Source organism: Cydia pomonella, chromosome 3 (genome assembly GCF_033807575.1).
Source record: "Cydia pomonella isolate Wapato2018A chromosome 3, ilCydPomo1, whole genome shotgun sequence".
In the NCBI taxonomy this organism is placed as follows: domain Eukaryota; kingdom Metazoa; phylum Arthropoda; class Insecta; order Lepidoptera; family Tortricidae; genus Cydia; species Cydia pomonella.
In genome coordinates, this window is record NC_084705.1 from 5,285,347 (window position 1) to 5,303,304 (window position 17,958).

The 17,958-nt window shown below is 37.8% G+C and overlaps 1 protein-coding gene across 23 annotated transcripts in view; it reads right to left on the minus strand.

Annotated features, from left to right (window-relative positions):
- The window catches only part of LOC133515885 (protein tramtrack, beta isoform), a 526,149-nt gene that overhangs the window by 196,838 nt on the left and 311,353 nt on the right, over nt 1-17,958 (minus strand). The window contains exons 5-7 of one of the 23 annotated variants that reach the window (XM_061848458.1): nt 13,820-13,978; nt 12,520-12,711; nt 11,651-12,150 (exon numbers count right to left, since the gene is read on the minus strand). The exons of 21 other annotated variants lie outside the window; for them this stretch is intronic. In XM_061848458.1, coding sequence (XP_061704442.1) covers nt 11,921-12,150; nt 12,520-12,711; nt 13,820-13,978 — 581 coding nt within the window. In that variant the 3' untranslated portion in view covers nt 11,651-11,920. Of the gene's footprint in view, nt 1-11,650; nt 12,151-12,519; nt 12,712-13,819; nt 13,979-17,958 lie in introns of those variants that run through there. One more of the 23 variants, XM_061848463.1, reaches the window with a different exon arrangement.

The following is a 17,958-nucleotide window of genomic DNA, read 5'->3' on the forward strand; positions in this document are numbered from 1 at the left end:
TGTCTTTTAGGGCTCCGTAGCCAAATGGCAAAAAACGGAACCCTTATAGATTCGTCATGTCTGTCTGTCTGTCCGATTATGTCACAGCCACTTTTTTCCGAAACTATAGGAACTATACTGTTCAAACTTGGTAATTAGATGTATTCTATGAACCGCATTAAGATTTTTTTTAAGTTTTGTAAATATATTACCATGGAATAACGACGTCAAAATTAAATAATAGTTACACCTCACACTCCTTATTTTGAACTTCAGTTGGTGGTTTTACATTTATTATAAATAAACAAGTAAGATATTTATTATACATAAATATTTGCATAGAGCCTGGAGTACCTAGGTATAAAGGTTGGTATTCAAATACAACACAAAGGCCATAGATAAACCATTTCATAAGGATGGGTAAGGATGGGTAGGATGGGTAAGGATGGGTTAATGTACATACACCATAACTGATACAATTAAATGTTTTTCTTCTTATTTAACTAAGAATAAAATAACACAAAAGACGAGTGAGCTAAAAAAATGCAAATTAACTTTAAATACGACTATTTAATTTAGGGCTCCTATCGTAAATTTTCGAAACTTTATGGTATACACCATTGCGTAACAACCAGTAACAAAAGACCACCATCATCATCTCCATTGCAATCACACGATGAAAGCTCCGAAACAAGGGAATCACTAAAAACAACTAAGAAACACAAAGTTAACAATCTCATAACAGAATACATGAAACCTTCTGAAAGCACGAGCACTGAAGTGACAGATCGCAGCATGACGGCATGATATAAAGTGGCCCCCTCCCTATCAATAAAAAAACACAATACAGAAAACAATACTCAACCTCCCAATACGGCTGGTCCCCGCGGGAGCGTCAGACCATTACCCTCCACTCCAATACCAAATGTAACGAATAAAAAGAAAAACAAACACACGGATGAAAAACTCTATATTGCTACATTGAACGTGAGATCTCTACTAGGAACAGGTCGCCAGGAAGAACTCGAACACGCTTTAAAGAATATAAATTGGCACATACTTGGTCTCTCAGAAGTGAAAATAAAAGGGACTAATTTACAGGAACATAGAGACTACATGCTACTATATACAGGGAAAAAAAGTGGAAGAAACGGTGTGGGATTTATGATCAAAACGGAAATAAAACAATACATCGTTGATTTTAAACCCATATCCGACAGAGTAGCAAGATTGGACCTTATGATAAATAATACCCAACTAAGCATTATTCAGGCATACGCCCCTACAAAAAAAGCCCCTGAGGAACATATAGAGACGTTTTATAATGACATACGCCACGCAATGGAGCATACCTACGCAAACATGTTAATCATAGGAGATTTTAATGCGAAGATTGGAATGCCTACCACCGAAGACAACACTGTTATGGGGCCATGGGGATACGGTACAAGGAATTGTCGAGGTAAAATCCTAATCGACTTCTGTCTTGAGCATGAACTATACATAATGAATACTCATTTTAGAAAAAACCCAAAACTTCGTTGGACATGGAAGTCGCCAAACGAAAAAGCTCATAATGAAATCGACTTTATTATAACTCGAAAACAGAACATTAAAACTATACAAAATGTGGAAGTTATAAATACTACACATCCGACGGACCATAGACTACTTAGAGCAACATGTTATTTACTGAAATCAGATAAAAAATCTAGAATAGCGTTTAAAGGTAAACTGAAGGAATATAATCCAATAGAAAAAGAGTCCTTAAAAAACATTTTTCATTCAGAATTCGCCGAACCACTTCAATACATCAATATTCAGGACAGTTACACTAAGATTAAAAATAAAATAAAAAACTGCACCTTAAGATTACCACCTGAAACTGCCCCTAAAAACAAAAACACTACAATAATAACAGAAAAAATACAAAATCTAATAAATGAGAGAACAAAATTGAAGAATCAAACATCTAAATCGGCTCTAGAAAAAAGGAAGCTCAAGCAATTATATTCAAAAATCCGCAATAAACTGAAAGAAAATAGACTCCGTCATCGAATGAAAGTTATAGAGGAGGAGCTTTCTAAAAGAGGATCCGCTAAACGCGGAAGCAGACGCATAAATGACCACAAAATGTGGATACCCTCGCTTACCGATGATACAGGACGACAACATACAAACCGTAACAGTATAATCAGAGTAGCAACAACATTTTACAAGACTCTATATTCTGAAAACAAAGACTCTACTCCGAGAGACGGACAAAGAACACCGACGAATATAGCGCCACTATTAGAAAGCGAAATACATTCTGCTATAAACACATTGAAAAATATGAAAAGCCCTGGCGAAGACGGCGTAACTAACGACATACTAAAGGCAATAGGAGAACCCTTAACTCCTCACCTAACAGCTCTTTTCAATGAAATAATTAAACAAGAAAAAATACCCAGAGAATGGGAAACATCGACTATTACACTAATATTTAAAAAAGGAGATCCATCTAAAATAAATAACTATCGCCCTATAAGTCTGCTCCAATCGACGTATAAACTATTTACGACTGTAATCTTAAACAGAATGCGAAAAACACTAGATTTTGAACAACCTGTAGAGCAAGCAGGGTTTAGACGCAACTACTCGACAATCGACCACATTTTCACTCTACAACAAATAATAGAAAAGTATAGTGAATATAACAAGCGACTCTACATAGCTTTCGTGGACTACAAGAAAGCTTTTGACACTATTTCGCATGAAAAGCTATGGGTCGCACTCGAAGAACAGGGAGTCGACAGCAAATATATAAATATTCTTTCAGAAATATACAGCAGGGGAAAGTCGCTAATTAGGTTGGAGAAGAAAGGAGAGTACTTTGATATTAAACGTGGCGTGAGACAAGGAGACCCAATCTCGCCCAACTTATTTACGGCTCTCCTAGAATACATATTTCGAAGACTAGACTGGCAAAACTATGGTATTTCCGTAAATGGCGAACGGCTTCATCACCTGCGTTTCGCTGACGATATAGTTTTGATGACAGAAGACCACGACGAGCTCGTATACATGTTGAAAACTTTACAACATGAAAGTAAAAAATGTGGTTTAGAAATGAATCCCGAAAAGACATGTATTATGACCAACGGCGACACTAAATCTACGACAATAGCATCTAAAAATATAGAATACGTTAAAGAATACCTATACCTCGGTCAAAATATAACTGTCAAGGATCGCGACCCGGTTCAAGAAGTCGAGAGACGAATTAAAAAAAGCCTGGCAGGCATACTGGTCGTACAAACACATATTTAAGTCTAAAATAGACATAAAATTAAAGAAAAAAGTCATGGACTCCGTAGTAACGCCCACCCTATTATATGGATGCCAAACTTGGCCATTAACTAAAGAACTTGTGCAAAAACTTAAAGTGTTTCAAAGATCAGCCGAAAGAAGCATGCTAAATCTTAGGCTAACAGATAGAGTACGCAGTACAGATATCCGCCGTCGCACTAAGATAATAGATGCAGCGGAAATGGCTTGCAGATTAAAATGGCGATGGGCTGGCCACACGGCTCGCACTAGTGATGGACGATGGAGCGAAAAAATCCTGCACTGGTACCCGCGCGGCGCCACGCGGCACGCGTACCGCCCGCGGCGACGCTGGCGAGACGACATCGTCGCCGAGGCGGGCATCACCTGGACCCGAGTAGCCGCTGATAGGAACGAGTGGAACAGGAGGGAGGAGGCCTATGTCCGTAAATGGACAGCCCAATAGATAATAATTAGATACTATAATACTACTAATTAATATAAACTAATTTATCATCTAATATATATATAAATTAATGTCTTATGCTACTGCTATTTATATTGCTAACTATATAATTATACAAATAATCAAAATAATAATAATGTAATTAATATATCGAAGCGTGGAATGTATATAATCTATTGGAAATAAATGGCTTAATTATTATTATTATTACTGTTCAAACTTGGTAATTAGATGTATTCTATGAACCGCATTAAGATTTTTTTTAAGTTTTGTAAATATATTACCATGGAATAACGACGTCAAAATTAAATAATAGTTACACCTCACACTCCTTATTTTGAACTTCAGTTGGTGGTTTTACATTTATTATAAATAAACAAGTAAGATATTTATTATACATAAATATTTGCATAGAGCCTGGAGTACCTAGGTATAAAGGTTGGTATTCAAATACAACACAAAGGCCATAGATAAACCATTTCATAAGGATGGGTAAGGATGGGTAGGATGGGTAAGGATGGGTTAATGTACATACACCATAACTGATACAATTAAATGTTTTTCTTCTTATTTAACTAAGAATAAAATAACACAAAAGACGAGTGAGCTAAAAAAATGCAAATTAACTTTAAATACGACTATTTAATTTAGGGCTCCTATCGTAAATTTTCGAAACTTTATGGTATACACCATTGCGTATGACAAAGTTGAAAGCCTCGTGGTTATGTTCTAAATTTGCACGAAGAAGACACTTCATTGAGGCTTATGTTCATACCAGTGTTGTAGAATTTGTAGCCGTTCACTATAACCAACGCCTTGCCTTTTGTATCTTTTGCCCATATCACTAAAAAGGTACCAAAGTTTAACAAGTTATTATTTCACACACTATTTAGGTACTTCATAATTCAAGATTGGTAGCAGTGGTGGTGCGTCAAAAGATTCTTAGAGAAGCCGGAGTTAATTTGGATTTCCTACTATATTCTTCAGTAAAAGTACTCAACCAGCTAAAATTTGACAAACCGGTGGAAATAAAGTTCTATCTCCGACACTGCTAAGTAGGTAATCAAAGCAACAACCGCTGTAAGAAAACGTCTATTAGGTTAACGCTTTGCTTCATGAAGGAAATATTCTATATCACGAATTATCCAAAACGGAGCTTAAGGATGTTATATTTTCCTTCAATAATGGGAGTCCTTAATTTATTTGTATAAATTATTTATTTTTGCATAACAATTGTTTACAGCTTGATAAACATCCCGTTTCGAATACAATAACTTTTAGGATCATGACTATGCTGCAACTCCATGCGCACAATTTGATTTTGACTATTGCATGTCACCCGGGCTTTACACTTGGCCGATCCCATGGTGCAGCGCCAGTGAGTGTTTTTTAGGCCGGCGTGGTGGAAGCAAAAACTGTAGCCGTTCACTATTAGCACGTCCTTGCCTTTTAAGTTCCTTGCCCATGCCACTGTGGAGGAAAAGTTTTGTTTACTTGTGGTCTGTGCTGTCAAATACGTTTTTCTACTCGTTGACTGTAATGGTTCAATTATGATTTAGTATATCAAACTACAATTGCGTTCATTCATGTATGGGCTTCCACTCAACTATAAGATTCATTTCGATACGCTGTAGTCAACTATAAAAAAAATAACCAATCACGTGCCACCGCGTTCCCATATTAAAGACTAAATGGGCGCGGGGCGGGAGTCGCGCGTTTATGTCTACATTTTTGTCTACCAATTTTCATTAATTATTCAGGTTTTATAGTAAAAAAGTATTATTTTAGATGGTTCATAGACAAAGTATTTTATACAATAGTGATATAATCAAGCTTTTCAAGAAAAGCTCTATTACACCTCGGTTGTATAAAATATTATTTTATATATTTAAGCTTTATTTTTTGCACAAAATATATACAATAATGCTCAAATGCGGACTTCTAGTAAAATATTTATAAACTAGCATGTACCTTCTTCTTCCTCCTGCCCTTATCCCACGTTATGTGGGATCGGCACAACATGTTCTTCTCTTCCATTCTCCTCTATCTTTCGTCACCTCAGCACTCACTCCTTTCTTTCTCATATCCTCTTTCACACCATCCATCGTTTTTTGGGTCTACCATCCGCTCTCCGTCCATCAACATTCATTCCTAACATTCTTTTTCCTATATGGCATTCATCCCTCCTCATTAAATGCCCATACCACGCTAACCTACCACTCCTTATCTTCTCCGCTACCGGTGCTACTTTCAAACTTCTCCTTATATACTCATTCTTAATTCGATCCTTTCTCGTCACTCCACACATCCATCTCAACATTCTCATTTCCGCTGCGTGCACTCTTCTTTCATCCGTCACTTTCGTCGCCCAGCATTCTGATCCATACATTACAACAGGTCTCACGATCGTCCTGTAGATTTTCCCCTTAAGTTTAAGGGGCATTCGTGGATCGCAAGTTGTTCCAGAGACCTGTCGCCATTTCATCCATCCCGCATTTATTCTATTTTTCACGTCACGGTCGATGTTGCCGTCACTTTGGATCAATGACCCAAGGTACCGGAAATCGGAGCAGACTGGTAGGGAAACATCGTCTAAGGCAATATGGGAAAAACTGGATAGACTACCGAAATCGCAGAACACATGTTCGCTCCGTTTTGGTTCTGCTTATTTTCAGTCCCACACTTTCCAGCTTTTCTTGCCATTTTCCCAGTCTGCTCTGGACCTCAAGTGCATTTTCTCCGACAAGAACAATGTCGTCAGCAATCAGTTACCGGACCTATGAATAAGATATTGATGGATGTTATAAAAAATCATGTCTTATGTTTAAGACATGCTTAGTTTCAAGTAAAAAAAAAAACTCTTTTGATATGGTAATACGGTGAATACATCGTTTATTTTTACGAAACATATTTCGCTCGGATCCCTGCAAACAATATACCTAAGTACAGTTCTGTAGTCTAAAAGTCATAACAATTTTGTTTACAAAATTTAAACCCAAAACCTCTAAATACTATAAATTTCAAAATGTAACACCAGTAGTTAATACCTAATGTACAATTACTAAACTGCATTTTTGCCTACTACTAACTAACGATGTTATTATAAATATCATGCAAAAGACAACACGTTTGGTACACATCTACAATCTGATGATTTTACATTTACTCTGACGCAAAGCAATTTTCTGATTAAATAGTTAAGTAAAACCCGTAACTTATCATGCGCCACACTGTTATGATCCAAATTGGCACCAACGTTGGTGCTGCGTGGCGATGGAATGGTTCTGACACTTTTATAAATTTGAGAAGTTACTATAATCAAAGCTAAAGTCACCTAAACCATCTTAGGTAACCCTTTGAAGGCCACGTGCGCGGCGCGTTATCGCGCACCTTGTCGGGATGCACCAAGGTTAATAATATATTGGGCTGTAACCCGCGCGCATCAGTTGATGTATCTGGCGGTCAAATGGTTAAACTCTGAGATAAACTCCATCCTTTATAATGAACTTATGAGCGGGATGGTTATGGTTAAGGTTGGCGCGAACAATTTCGCGGTTTGGAGTAGCCAACAATCGGCACTTGCACTTCTGGTAGGTGTTCGTGCACCTCCAGGACACAGTGGTTTTTCGTATCGCGTTGTTGTAGAAGGAATAACCGTTGACTACCACCATCTCATTGCCTTTCGTGTTTTTCGTCCATATTACTGAAAATAAACAAGCAAAAGTGAGTGTTTATGTTAAGTTATGCTAAGTGGAATGATGAATATTTAACAAAGTTTGTTTGTATACAAATAAAACGCAAGACAAGCAAAAGAGATTTGAAGGAACTGTCGTATGGAGAAACATTCGACGCGATATGTACATATACATAAATAAATGAAATGTATGTAAACTGTCATCTATAAAATAATAATAATAATAAAATTCTTTATTGTGCACTACTAAGGAAAAGCTCATATTACAAACAAAGATAGGACTTATCAGTAAATTAGTAGGTAATAACAGGCGGACTCCCTATCCTATAAATAAAATAATTATTCGAATTTGTTTTATGTATAAGACTTTCTTTATTTAAATGTATAAAAAACTCTTTCGAAACGAAAATCCGCACACCTCGTTTATATTCACAAAACATTTTTCGTTCGGATCGCTGAAAACAGTGGTAAAGTTTTCAAATAATATAACTTGTAGTATACATATAGAGTCTATACAATACATAAAGTGGGTTATTAACTCGCACTACTAACTAACTATATTATTATGATTATACGTGTAGGCGGGCGTTGGTCGCGTCTTACAGATATGTCGCTTAGCACCCACACACGTACAGTACTTACGTACACACACAACTCGACCGCGCGTGACCGAATGCGCGTGAATCTTGTCCAAATTCACCAAGGTTCATATTGAGCTGTACCCACACGCATCAGTTGACGCCTTTGGCGGTCAACTGGTTAAACTCTGATATAAACTCCATCCCTTATAATGAACTTATGAGCGGCATGGTTATGGTTAAGGTTGGCGCGAATAATATCGCGGTTTCGAGTGGCCAAGAATCGGCTCTTGCACTTGTGGTAGGTGTTCGTGCACCTCCAGGACACAGTGGCTCGACGTATCCCGTTGTTGCAGAAGGAATAACCGTTGACTACCACCATATCATTGCCTTTCATGTTTTTCGTCCATATTACTGAAAATTAACAAATGAAAGTGATAAAGCTAGGATCGATCCGACGATATTATATGAAGTTTGTATGAAATTAAATAATAACCTGCGTAATGTGTAACAACATATTTAATCAATTATTTAAAGTATCTATCTAAATTCAACTGACTAATAAATAAATAAAGTATTGCAAACTTCAGTGTTCATAATTAGTTAAAATAATAACTTCAGAATATTCTAAGTTAGTAATTTCAGAAATTACAATAAAATAAATATATACCTAGAAAAAAGATAAATAAAGGAAATATATTAATTTAACACAATGATCTCATAAAGATCGGTGCTTCTTTAACTGTATAATTTTCTATATCTCATTGACCAACCTACCTATATAATACAATGATCCTCTTTCAATAATGTTCATCATTTATGAAAGAGGATCACGTGTTATATCGTCAATTGCAAATAGGTATTGCTTATTACTTTTAGTCGTATTTAATTTTACCTTTTTAAATATTTTTAATTAACCAATATTTGGTACTGTAAGTCCGCGCACTAGACGCAAGCGGCGCGCGGCGCGGCGAGCGGCAAACCATACATCTGGTAGAGCGAAATGTTTGAATGACCTTGATTTGCCGCTGGCTGTGCCGCTTTCGTCCAGTCCGCGGCCTGTTGGTAAAAAAATAACAAATATTTAAAGTATTACTTAAGAAGTTAGGCTATTTACGCTAAGCATCATAGTTTGAAGAACATTCCATCTTTTATACAGTATTGAGGCGGCGGATGGCTATGTTCCAAATTAATAATCTCTAACTGGTTTTGAAAATCTGTCGTCACTCTTGCTTTACACTTGGTCGTGCCCAGCGTGCAGCGCCAGTAGCTCTTAAACTGTTGGGCGGCGTGCAGGTAAAAACTGAAGCCATTGATGATTAACCTCTTTTTGCCTTTAGAGTTCGTTGTCCAAGTAACTGAAATAAAATGACGTTCACAATGAATAACAACAGAATCCATAAAGTAGGTAGCCAAAGCTCCCATCACCGATCTAGTGCGTTGATTCATCCTGTACTATTATGCTGACTGACTAACTGATACTTAGGCTTAGCACGCACTGCGATTAATTTCTTGCGGTTTTAGTCTAATTTATTGCGGTTTCAGTCTAGCAAGTGCGTGCGCTTATGAAGCATGCCCTACGTAAAAAAAATTGCAGTACTGAAACCGCAAGAAATTAATCGCAGTGCGTTCTAAGCCTAAAGGAAAAAAAAAACATCAGTATGCCCTGACGAATACAATTTAGGTATAGTATAGCTTGCTTCAAACATAAAGCAACACTGAACAGGTTAGGTTAGGTTGTTATTAATGAGGTAGAGATACTAAACGTGGATAAGTACGAGTATAGTTTGTGTCATCCACGATGACGCGCGGATTTGTCAAATGTAACCTTTAATAATCATGACAATATGAGTCAAGGTACACGTCGTCGTGAATGACGCGACTCGAACTTAACAACCATTGTGTAAACAGGCCCCAGGCTTTATAGTCATTTTTCAAGCGGAAGAAAGTAGTCGTAAAGTGTTTTATTACGCGGCAGGCCTGCTAACTGTAGCGAATTACGTTGAATACTCTCACCCTAACGAAAGAAATCAATTGACGTCATCAGTTGCTATCATTTTCAGGTTAAGTAGTCAAACCTTGGTGACTATGAGATCTCGTAGGTATTGTGAGGATCTTTTCCGTTTGGAGGTAACTGTGTCGAAACTACCAAAGTTGACTAAACTACTAAATGATTAGTTATAATCAAAATACCATTTTACTGACTAGAGCACAATCACAACATTATAAAGAGTCATAAGTACCAATGGTTAAACATTAAATCGAACGATGTTGAAAGAATTTACCATACAAAGGAGGTTTGGCAAAAACAATTGATTCCATTTAAATTACTCGTTTGTTTAAATACCTAATCCTAATATTTTCTATAATACTTTAACATGATTGATTGTAATTCATAGGCTTTCTCATAATAACTATTTTTAAAGTATAGTTGGTATGAAGTATACTACAGGCATAATTTGACTGATCGTAACTTTATCTAAGCATTCAGTCTAGAAAATACTACATTCCTTATAGCAAATTTAGTGTCCATGTAACAGATGTGCACTTACTAGGTATATCCCTAGTATTAGCGACTAATAGGCGGGTCTTGCACTGCCCAGCGGCCGTGCAAGTCTAAGAAGCAGAGGCGTTCTTGCGTCCCTTGAAACAGTAGAAGTTCTACTGTAGAACCAGTAGCTATTGTTGGTCCACAGGTGTAGAAAACACTCCATTCTTAATTATAAATTTAGCTGGTTTATGTCCTTGCAACATATTTCTCATATTGTATCCCCAGCGTTAGCGACTAATAGGCGAGCCTTGCACTGCCCATCGGCTGTGCAAGTCCAAGAGACCGGGTCGTTCTTGCGTCGCTTGAAACAGTAGAACCAGTAACTATTGTTGGCCCAAAGGCCTAAAAAACACTCCATTCCTTATTACAAATTTAGGTGGTTTGTGTCCATGCAATAGATTTGCTCGTATTATATCCCTAGTGTTAGCGACTAATAGGCAAGCCTTGCACTGCCCGCCGGCCGTTCAAGTCCAAAAGGCCGGGTCGTTCTTGCGTTGCTTGAAACAGTAGAACCAGTAGTTATTGTTGGTCCGAAGGTCTAGAAAACACTCCATTCCTAATTACAAATTTAGGTGGTTTGTGTCCATGCAACAGATTTGCTCGTATTATATCCCTAGTGTTAGCGACTAATAGGCGAGCCCTGCACTGCCCGCCGGCCGTGCAAGTCCACGAGGCCGAGGCGTTCTTCCGCCGCTTATGGCAGTAAAATGTGTAACCGTTGATGATGAGAATCTCTTTGCCGCGGGCGTTGTAGGTCCACATGACTGAAAATGAGGTGATGTTAATGACTTGATATTTGGTAGAAGAATTACCCTTGAGCGAACTTTAAGCTTGTATTAGGTATATAGATAGCACAAGTGATAGGTGGGTGGTTTTTGTTGTGGGTAGGTAGAATAGCAAGCGAAGGAGGCTTTAGCCATTGTTATATATCAGATTCAGTTGGACGAGGTATCAGACGTATGAAACAACGTGACTTCAAGACGCTCGTTTGCTTCACAAATTATTGAACGGTCAGGAAACCGGCTGCTTTTTGTTCAGACTTTCTAACAAAGTGTATATCTGAAGAAAATAAATATATTTGTTTATTTATTTATTTTTGATTTTCCAATTATTACATGAAATACATATTTTGTTTGATAATTAATAAACGTAAAATCAGCTTCATTATGCAACTCTAGGAAATAAAGTTATGTACTCTACACATATACCGTATTACTCTAATGAGTAAGTAACGAGTGGTATGAGTACAATCAGACGTAAAAGTGCATGGCGACTGATCAATGAATTAAATTTCGCAGCTTATTGTACATTGTACGAGTATAAACATATTCTCACAATACAATTCACATTTTAAAATACACTCCTTTACGTATAATAAACTTGGGTGCAGCGTGATCATGTTCAAAATTCGCAGTAATCAATCTTCTTTCAACAGTTATGGCCACTTTAGCCTTGCACTTGGACCCGAATGTGCAGAGCCAGGCCACACTGGACTTCATATGCCTCTGGAGGTAGAAAGTGAAACCTTTGACTATGCACAGCTCCTTACCTCTTGCGTTGTTTATGTAGGTCACTGAAATGTGAATAAGAATAAGAATGCGAAGATTACTAAAACAATTTTAATAACGTGGAAGTGAGAATGAGAGCTAGTAACCATGGAACATCATTGACATATATCTAAGGACGGGCCTAACGGGCACTAAAAATGGTGCTAGTTCAGTGGTGTCACTCACGACTTCGAGCCAATCATGCAGCCTAATGCAACTAGTTGCGACCAATCAATAAAATTAAAACACATTTGTACAAACCTGCCTAACAAAGACGTTTTTGTTACATAGAAGCCTGAATAAGAGCATTATCAAGAACAATAAACACAGCCACACAATTGTTTTACTTCACTTCCTTATTTTCATAAAACATCCATCCTTTATTACAAACTTACGCGCTTCATGTCCATGATTGATCATAACTCTAACAAATTCCCCCGTGAGAGTGTTTGTTATGACCCTAGCCATGCAGCTGGGGTATTTGGTGCAGCGCCACTCTGTTGTTGACATGGTGCTGCGTCGGTTGAAGAACGGGTAACCTGCGACCACCAGCAGGGGTTTCCCTCGGTTCGATTTTACGTACATCACTATAACAAAAGAAATGTGTCTAATAATTTTGATACGTGAGTGGAACTGAATACTGATGTGTGGTAGATTCACAATAATTTTCGCATGGTAATGTAAGCTTAATAGGGAATAAGGAGGGAATATTATTGGGCAGTGGGTTTCAAACAGGTACAAAATCCAAACAATCCTCTTTTAAAAACTAGGGCACTAGAGTCAGACTAGGATAAGTCTGCAACGATTTTGATAGCACACGGAATGCCAGCTTTTTTTAAATTACTATGTCGGTGGAAAACAAGCATACGGCCCGCCTGATGGTAAGCAGTCTCCGTAGCCTATGTACGCCTGCAACTCCAGAGGAGTTACATGGGCGTTGCCGACCGTAAACCCCCCCTATTGAACTCTGGCAACCTTACTCACCGGCAGGAACACAACACTATGAGTAGGGTCTAGTGTTATTTGGCTGCGGTTTTCTGTAAGGTGGAGATACTTCCCCAGTTGGGCTCTGCTCTAGATCTGGAATGACATCCGCTGCGCTGTGCCCTACCACACAAAGCTAGATGACATTCACAATGCCCGTATCTCTCTTTTGGACATAGTTTAAGGACGTACCCGGGTCCAAAAAACTGAACTTAGCCAGTATACAACGTCAAACTTTACGACGAAATTATGACGTATAAATAAGACTTGTACTACGTGTGCTATCAAAATCGTAGCAGACTTGTCTTGGTCTGACTCTAGGCCTATCTCTCATTATATTATAATTTATAAACTAGCTTAATGAAACACCCGTTTTGATAACATGATGAAAATGATTTACTGTGGCTCTTACCTACTTTATCACAATACAAGAACTCTTTAATGTACTCTTCAAATAATAACCACTGATAAAGTTCGATTAGGTTACACATAAAGATACGGTCTTGTCGCTAACGAGCGATCTTACAACGTCAACTCAATCATAGAATGTGTTACTGTAAGACTGCGATGAACACTTTGTTTCATTAATTGACCCTAAGTTCAGATCTTCTTTTATGTAGTTAACACAGATTAAATTAATAAATTATTATTTGATCAGTTTAAATTTTGACGGAGGATGAGAATGGTCCATACATATACTCTTGAATTTACCCGTATCCCTTATCCGGATGATGCGAGCTTTACAGTTTAGTGCCCCACCTCCCGTGCTGCAGCGCCACTCCTGAGTCGTCTTACCGCTTCTACGTTTGTAGAACGTGTAACCATTGATGACCATGGTGAGGTATCCGCGGCTGTTTCTAGCCCAAGTTACTGTTAAAATAAATTGTAAAGTTTATTTATTAATTTATCAATTGTCTGGCTCGCGCCCAGGGCTTGGTCACCTTGTTTTTATTAAGTATGTGACAGTTATTCCAGTTTTTTGTCCCTTGTATGCTGGAGCCGCCGGGCCTCAGCCGATCGGACGGCAAAAGGCCTGACGGCTTGACCCTGGTGCCGTGGGAAAAAGGTAAGTGCTTACTATGGGACGCCACATGCGTCAGTACTTTTGCCGCCTCGCATCTTAGCCGCACTATGCGGTCGGCAGGAGCGGCTACTGAGCACGCGGCGTCCCTTAAAAAAGATAAATACTCGGCGCTGAGCGGTTATTTATTCGTTCCTCTCGCTGTGGAGACTTCGGGGTGCTGGTGCGCTGAGGGTAAGTCCTTTCTCCGGGATCTGGGTCGTCGCCTGCTAGAAAGGGGCCTTGACCCCGCTCTGGGTTTTTCCTGATGCAAAGGCTATCCATCGCAATCCAACGCGGCAATGCAGCGAGCGTGATGGGCACCTTTGCATTGGGGCCGGCCCGGTAGCCAATAGGTAGGTAGTTTTTTTATACATATTTAGTTTATATTTATATTTAAGTTCTGATATATTTAGGTTTACTTTTTGACTAGTTTTATGTTTAGATATATTTTAGTATGTATCTTCTCTGTTTTTGTTATATTATGTAATTTGTCTTGTTTTTATGTGGAATTTATATAAGGTTTACAAAGTAAAATATCAATAATTGTTGTTGTTACTGAATATATTTAAAATGCCACTAAAACCTCATCTAAATATACATTATTTATTTATCTTCAGTAATACTTTTATGACATTGGAAACTGTAGAACTAAAATAATGAAAAAAGATTGTAAACATAAGTATTTGTTATTTGCATGACTGTTTTCCATAGAAAAATGTAGCTTTTTGGCAATTTAGAGCAGGCTATGTTATGTATTTTAACTTTTTATCTTCATTTAACTTTTCAATAAACTTCATAATTCTACGTTGTTTTACGAAAAGAACCCATCTTCAAAAACTTGTGATTTATAAGAAAGACTATTCGTTTTCACAGTACCTAAGTTCCAATTTAATTGACAAGTTTTTGTGGGTTGAATCATTTACCTAAATTACGCCCAATTGCAATACTATTTGTATCATTAGTTGTCACTACATATATCTACATTATACTATAATTTGTAACAAACTCCATCCCTAATAATACGATTAGGTGCAAGATGTCAAAGTTGTGCGCACAACCTGTGCGTGGCGAGTATATGTTGTTAGTGCATCACCACTACACAACAGGGCCTAGCCAAGATGACAATCGTATGTAGGAAACAAAACGAAAAACTATGGTCTCTATCACTCTTCCATATTAGTAAGATAGAGACCGCTTGTCATCTTGACTACGCCCACAGACATATACAATATAGATCGTCGGTATATATCCTTGGAAAGCTGGATACCCTTGATACTATATTTTGTGATATACTCCATTCTTAATAACATATTTAGGTGGAGGATGTCCGTGTTGTGTGCAGGACCGGCGCGTGCAGATTTCCCTCAAGTGGTCGGCGAAGACACGTGCCGAGCATATATTGTTGGAAGTACACCGCCACTCGACTAGCCTCATGCCGGAACGTTTTCGGTGGAATGTGTAGCCATGGAGTAGTAGGAGGTCGGTGCCTCGGGAGTTTTTGATCCACATCGCTGAACAATGAAAACATACCTACATGTTATTATAAGCCTTAATTAGTATTATTGTTAAAAGTAAAACTTCCACAACTAAGGCTACATTCTAGTAGTCCGTTTTTTAAGGGGAAAAAGTACGCCAATTTTCTGTACAGCAATACCACTTAGTACGAATGTTATACACGTCCACCGAAGCCCAAAGCGACCGGGAGCCAGACTGAACTCCGCGACATGTGGGGGGGGAGGGGGGGTCAAAGTATAGAGTTCCCGGCGCTCAGAAAAAAAATTCTGGTGGATTCGTTTGTTCCTTTAAGTCAAGTTTGGTGTCGTTTTCAGATAATAAGATGATGCCCAGTTCATTCCCCATACCAGTTCTTTTAGGGTTCCATAGCAAAATATGACGCAATACTTAAAATAATAAACTTTTAGTAGTAACACAATGTAAACAAACCCTTATATTTTCATATTTTTGTATGAAACTTGGTTTGTAAAAAATACTATCCGAAAGCCCATCTAATGCAAATTATAAAAAAATTAACAATAAATAAACATTTAATTTTTTTCAGTGTAAAATAAAATAATTATTATACATACCCTCTATAGCCGCATAGAACGATTTATCTTCGAACTACTGGAACTTTTCATTCGTGCTTTTTAGCTATCACAACTGGTATCGTTGGATTCCTAGTAACGCCCAAAACACGAAACTATCGGTCGTAGAGTGTTAAAGTAGTGGAGGGGGGAAAGGAAGGCAATCAAAGATGGCGGAAGAGCAGTTTGGTTTTCACGCCATAAATTGATAAGTACTCCACCGATTTACAGAATTTAAATGTTTTCTTAAAGTTAATAATATGCTCCACGTTTCGTCCATATACATATTAGATGTATTTATTACAGTTGATGAGTTATGTAAAATGAAATATTAAAGTTTACAGACATTTATTTACAATTTCCTCCACAATTACATAGTTCTGTGCATTTGAGCTGGCGTTTGGAGCAATTACATTTGTTACTGCAAGATTTCAAGCACCTACATCTAATCAACTCCAGGCATGCTTGAGCAGCCATAGGACTTTGGGTCCACGGTGGCACCCAAACTTCTCCTTCTTTCTGCCAACCCCATTCAGATGGGCAAGGAATATTCTGGTTTTTAGGGTTCCGTAGCCAAATGGCAAAAAACGGAACCCTTATAGATTCGTCATGTCCGTCTGTCTGTCCGATTCTGTCACAGCCACTTTTTTCCGAAACTATAAGAGCTGTACTGTTCAAACTTAGTAAGTGGATGTATTCTATGAACCGCATTAAGATTTTCACACAAAAATAGAAAAAAAACAATAAATTTTGGGGGTTCCCCATACTTAGAACTAAAACTCAAAAAATCTTTTTTCATCAAACCCATACATGTGGGGTATCTATGGATAGGTCTTCAAAAATGATATTAAGGTTTCTAATATCATTTTTTTCTAAACTGAATAGTTTGCGCGAGAGAACCTCCCAAAGTAAAAAAAAGTGTGTCCCCCCCCTGTAACTTCTAAAATAACAGAATGAAAAATCTAAAAAAAATATATGATATACATTACGATGCAAACTTCTAACGAAAATTGTTTTGACCGAGATCTAGTGAGTAGTTTTTTTTAATACGTCATAAAATTAAAAAAAAAAATTTTTTCGTCAAACCCATACGTGTGGGGTATCTATGGATAGGTCTTCAAAAATGATATTTAGGTTCCTAATATAATTTTTTTCTAAAGTGAATAGTTTGCGCGAGAGACACTACCAAAGTGGTAAAATGTGTGTCCAAAGTGGTAAAATGTTGAACGAGATCTATAGTTTAAGTAGTTTTTTTTAATACGTCATAAAGGAACCCTTCATGGGCGAGTCCGACTCGCACTTGGCCGCTTTTTTATTAGGCACTGCCCCCAAACATAAACAGCCTGTAAAACTGCCCTTAAGGTATGTTGTTTGAGAGCAGCTTCAGTAGGAGGCAAATTATCGATTTGCCTGTCTTTTTTTGTAAATAAATTCTTGCGACACTCATTTACTGTCTCAGAGGGGCATGATCTGAAAAACAAATACTCTTAGATAAAGGACAGGTCTCGCTGCACGCAAGTTCTGGATAAAAGTATATTTTAAATAAAATCGTTTTCTTACCTGTCATACATGGTAATAACAAATTTTTGAATTTCAGGGTCCGCTCTGTCATATTCCCCCCTATACAGTGCTTCAAACCCCCGTGTGACATTCGGATATGCTTTCCAAGCTTCAAACGCGGTTTTTTTCCCTCTTCCGTTAAA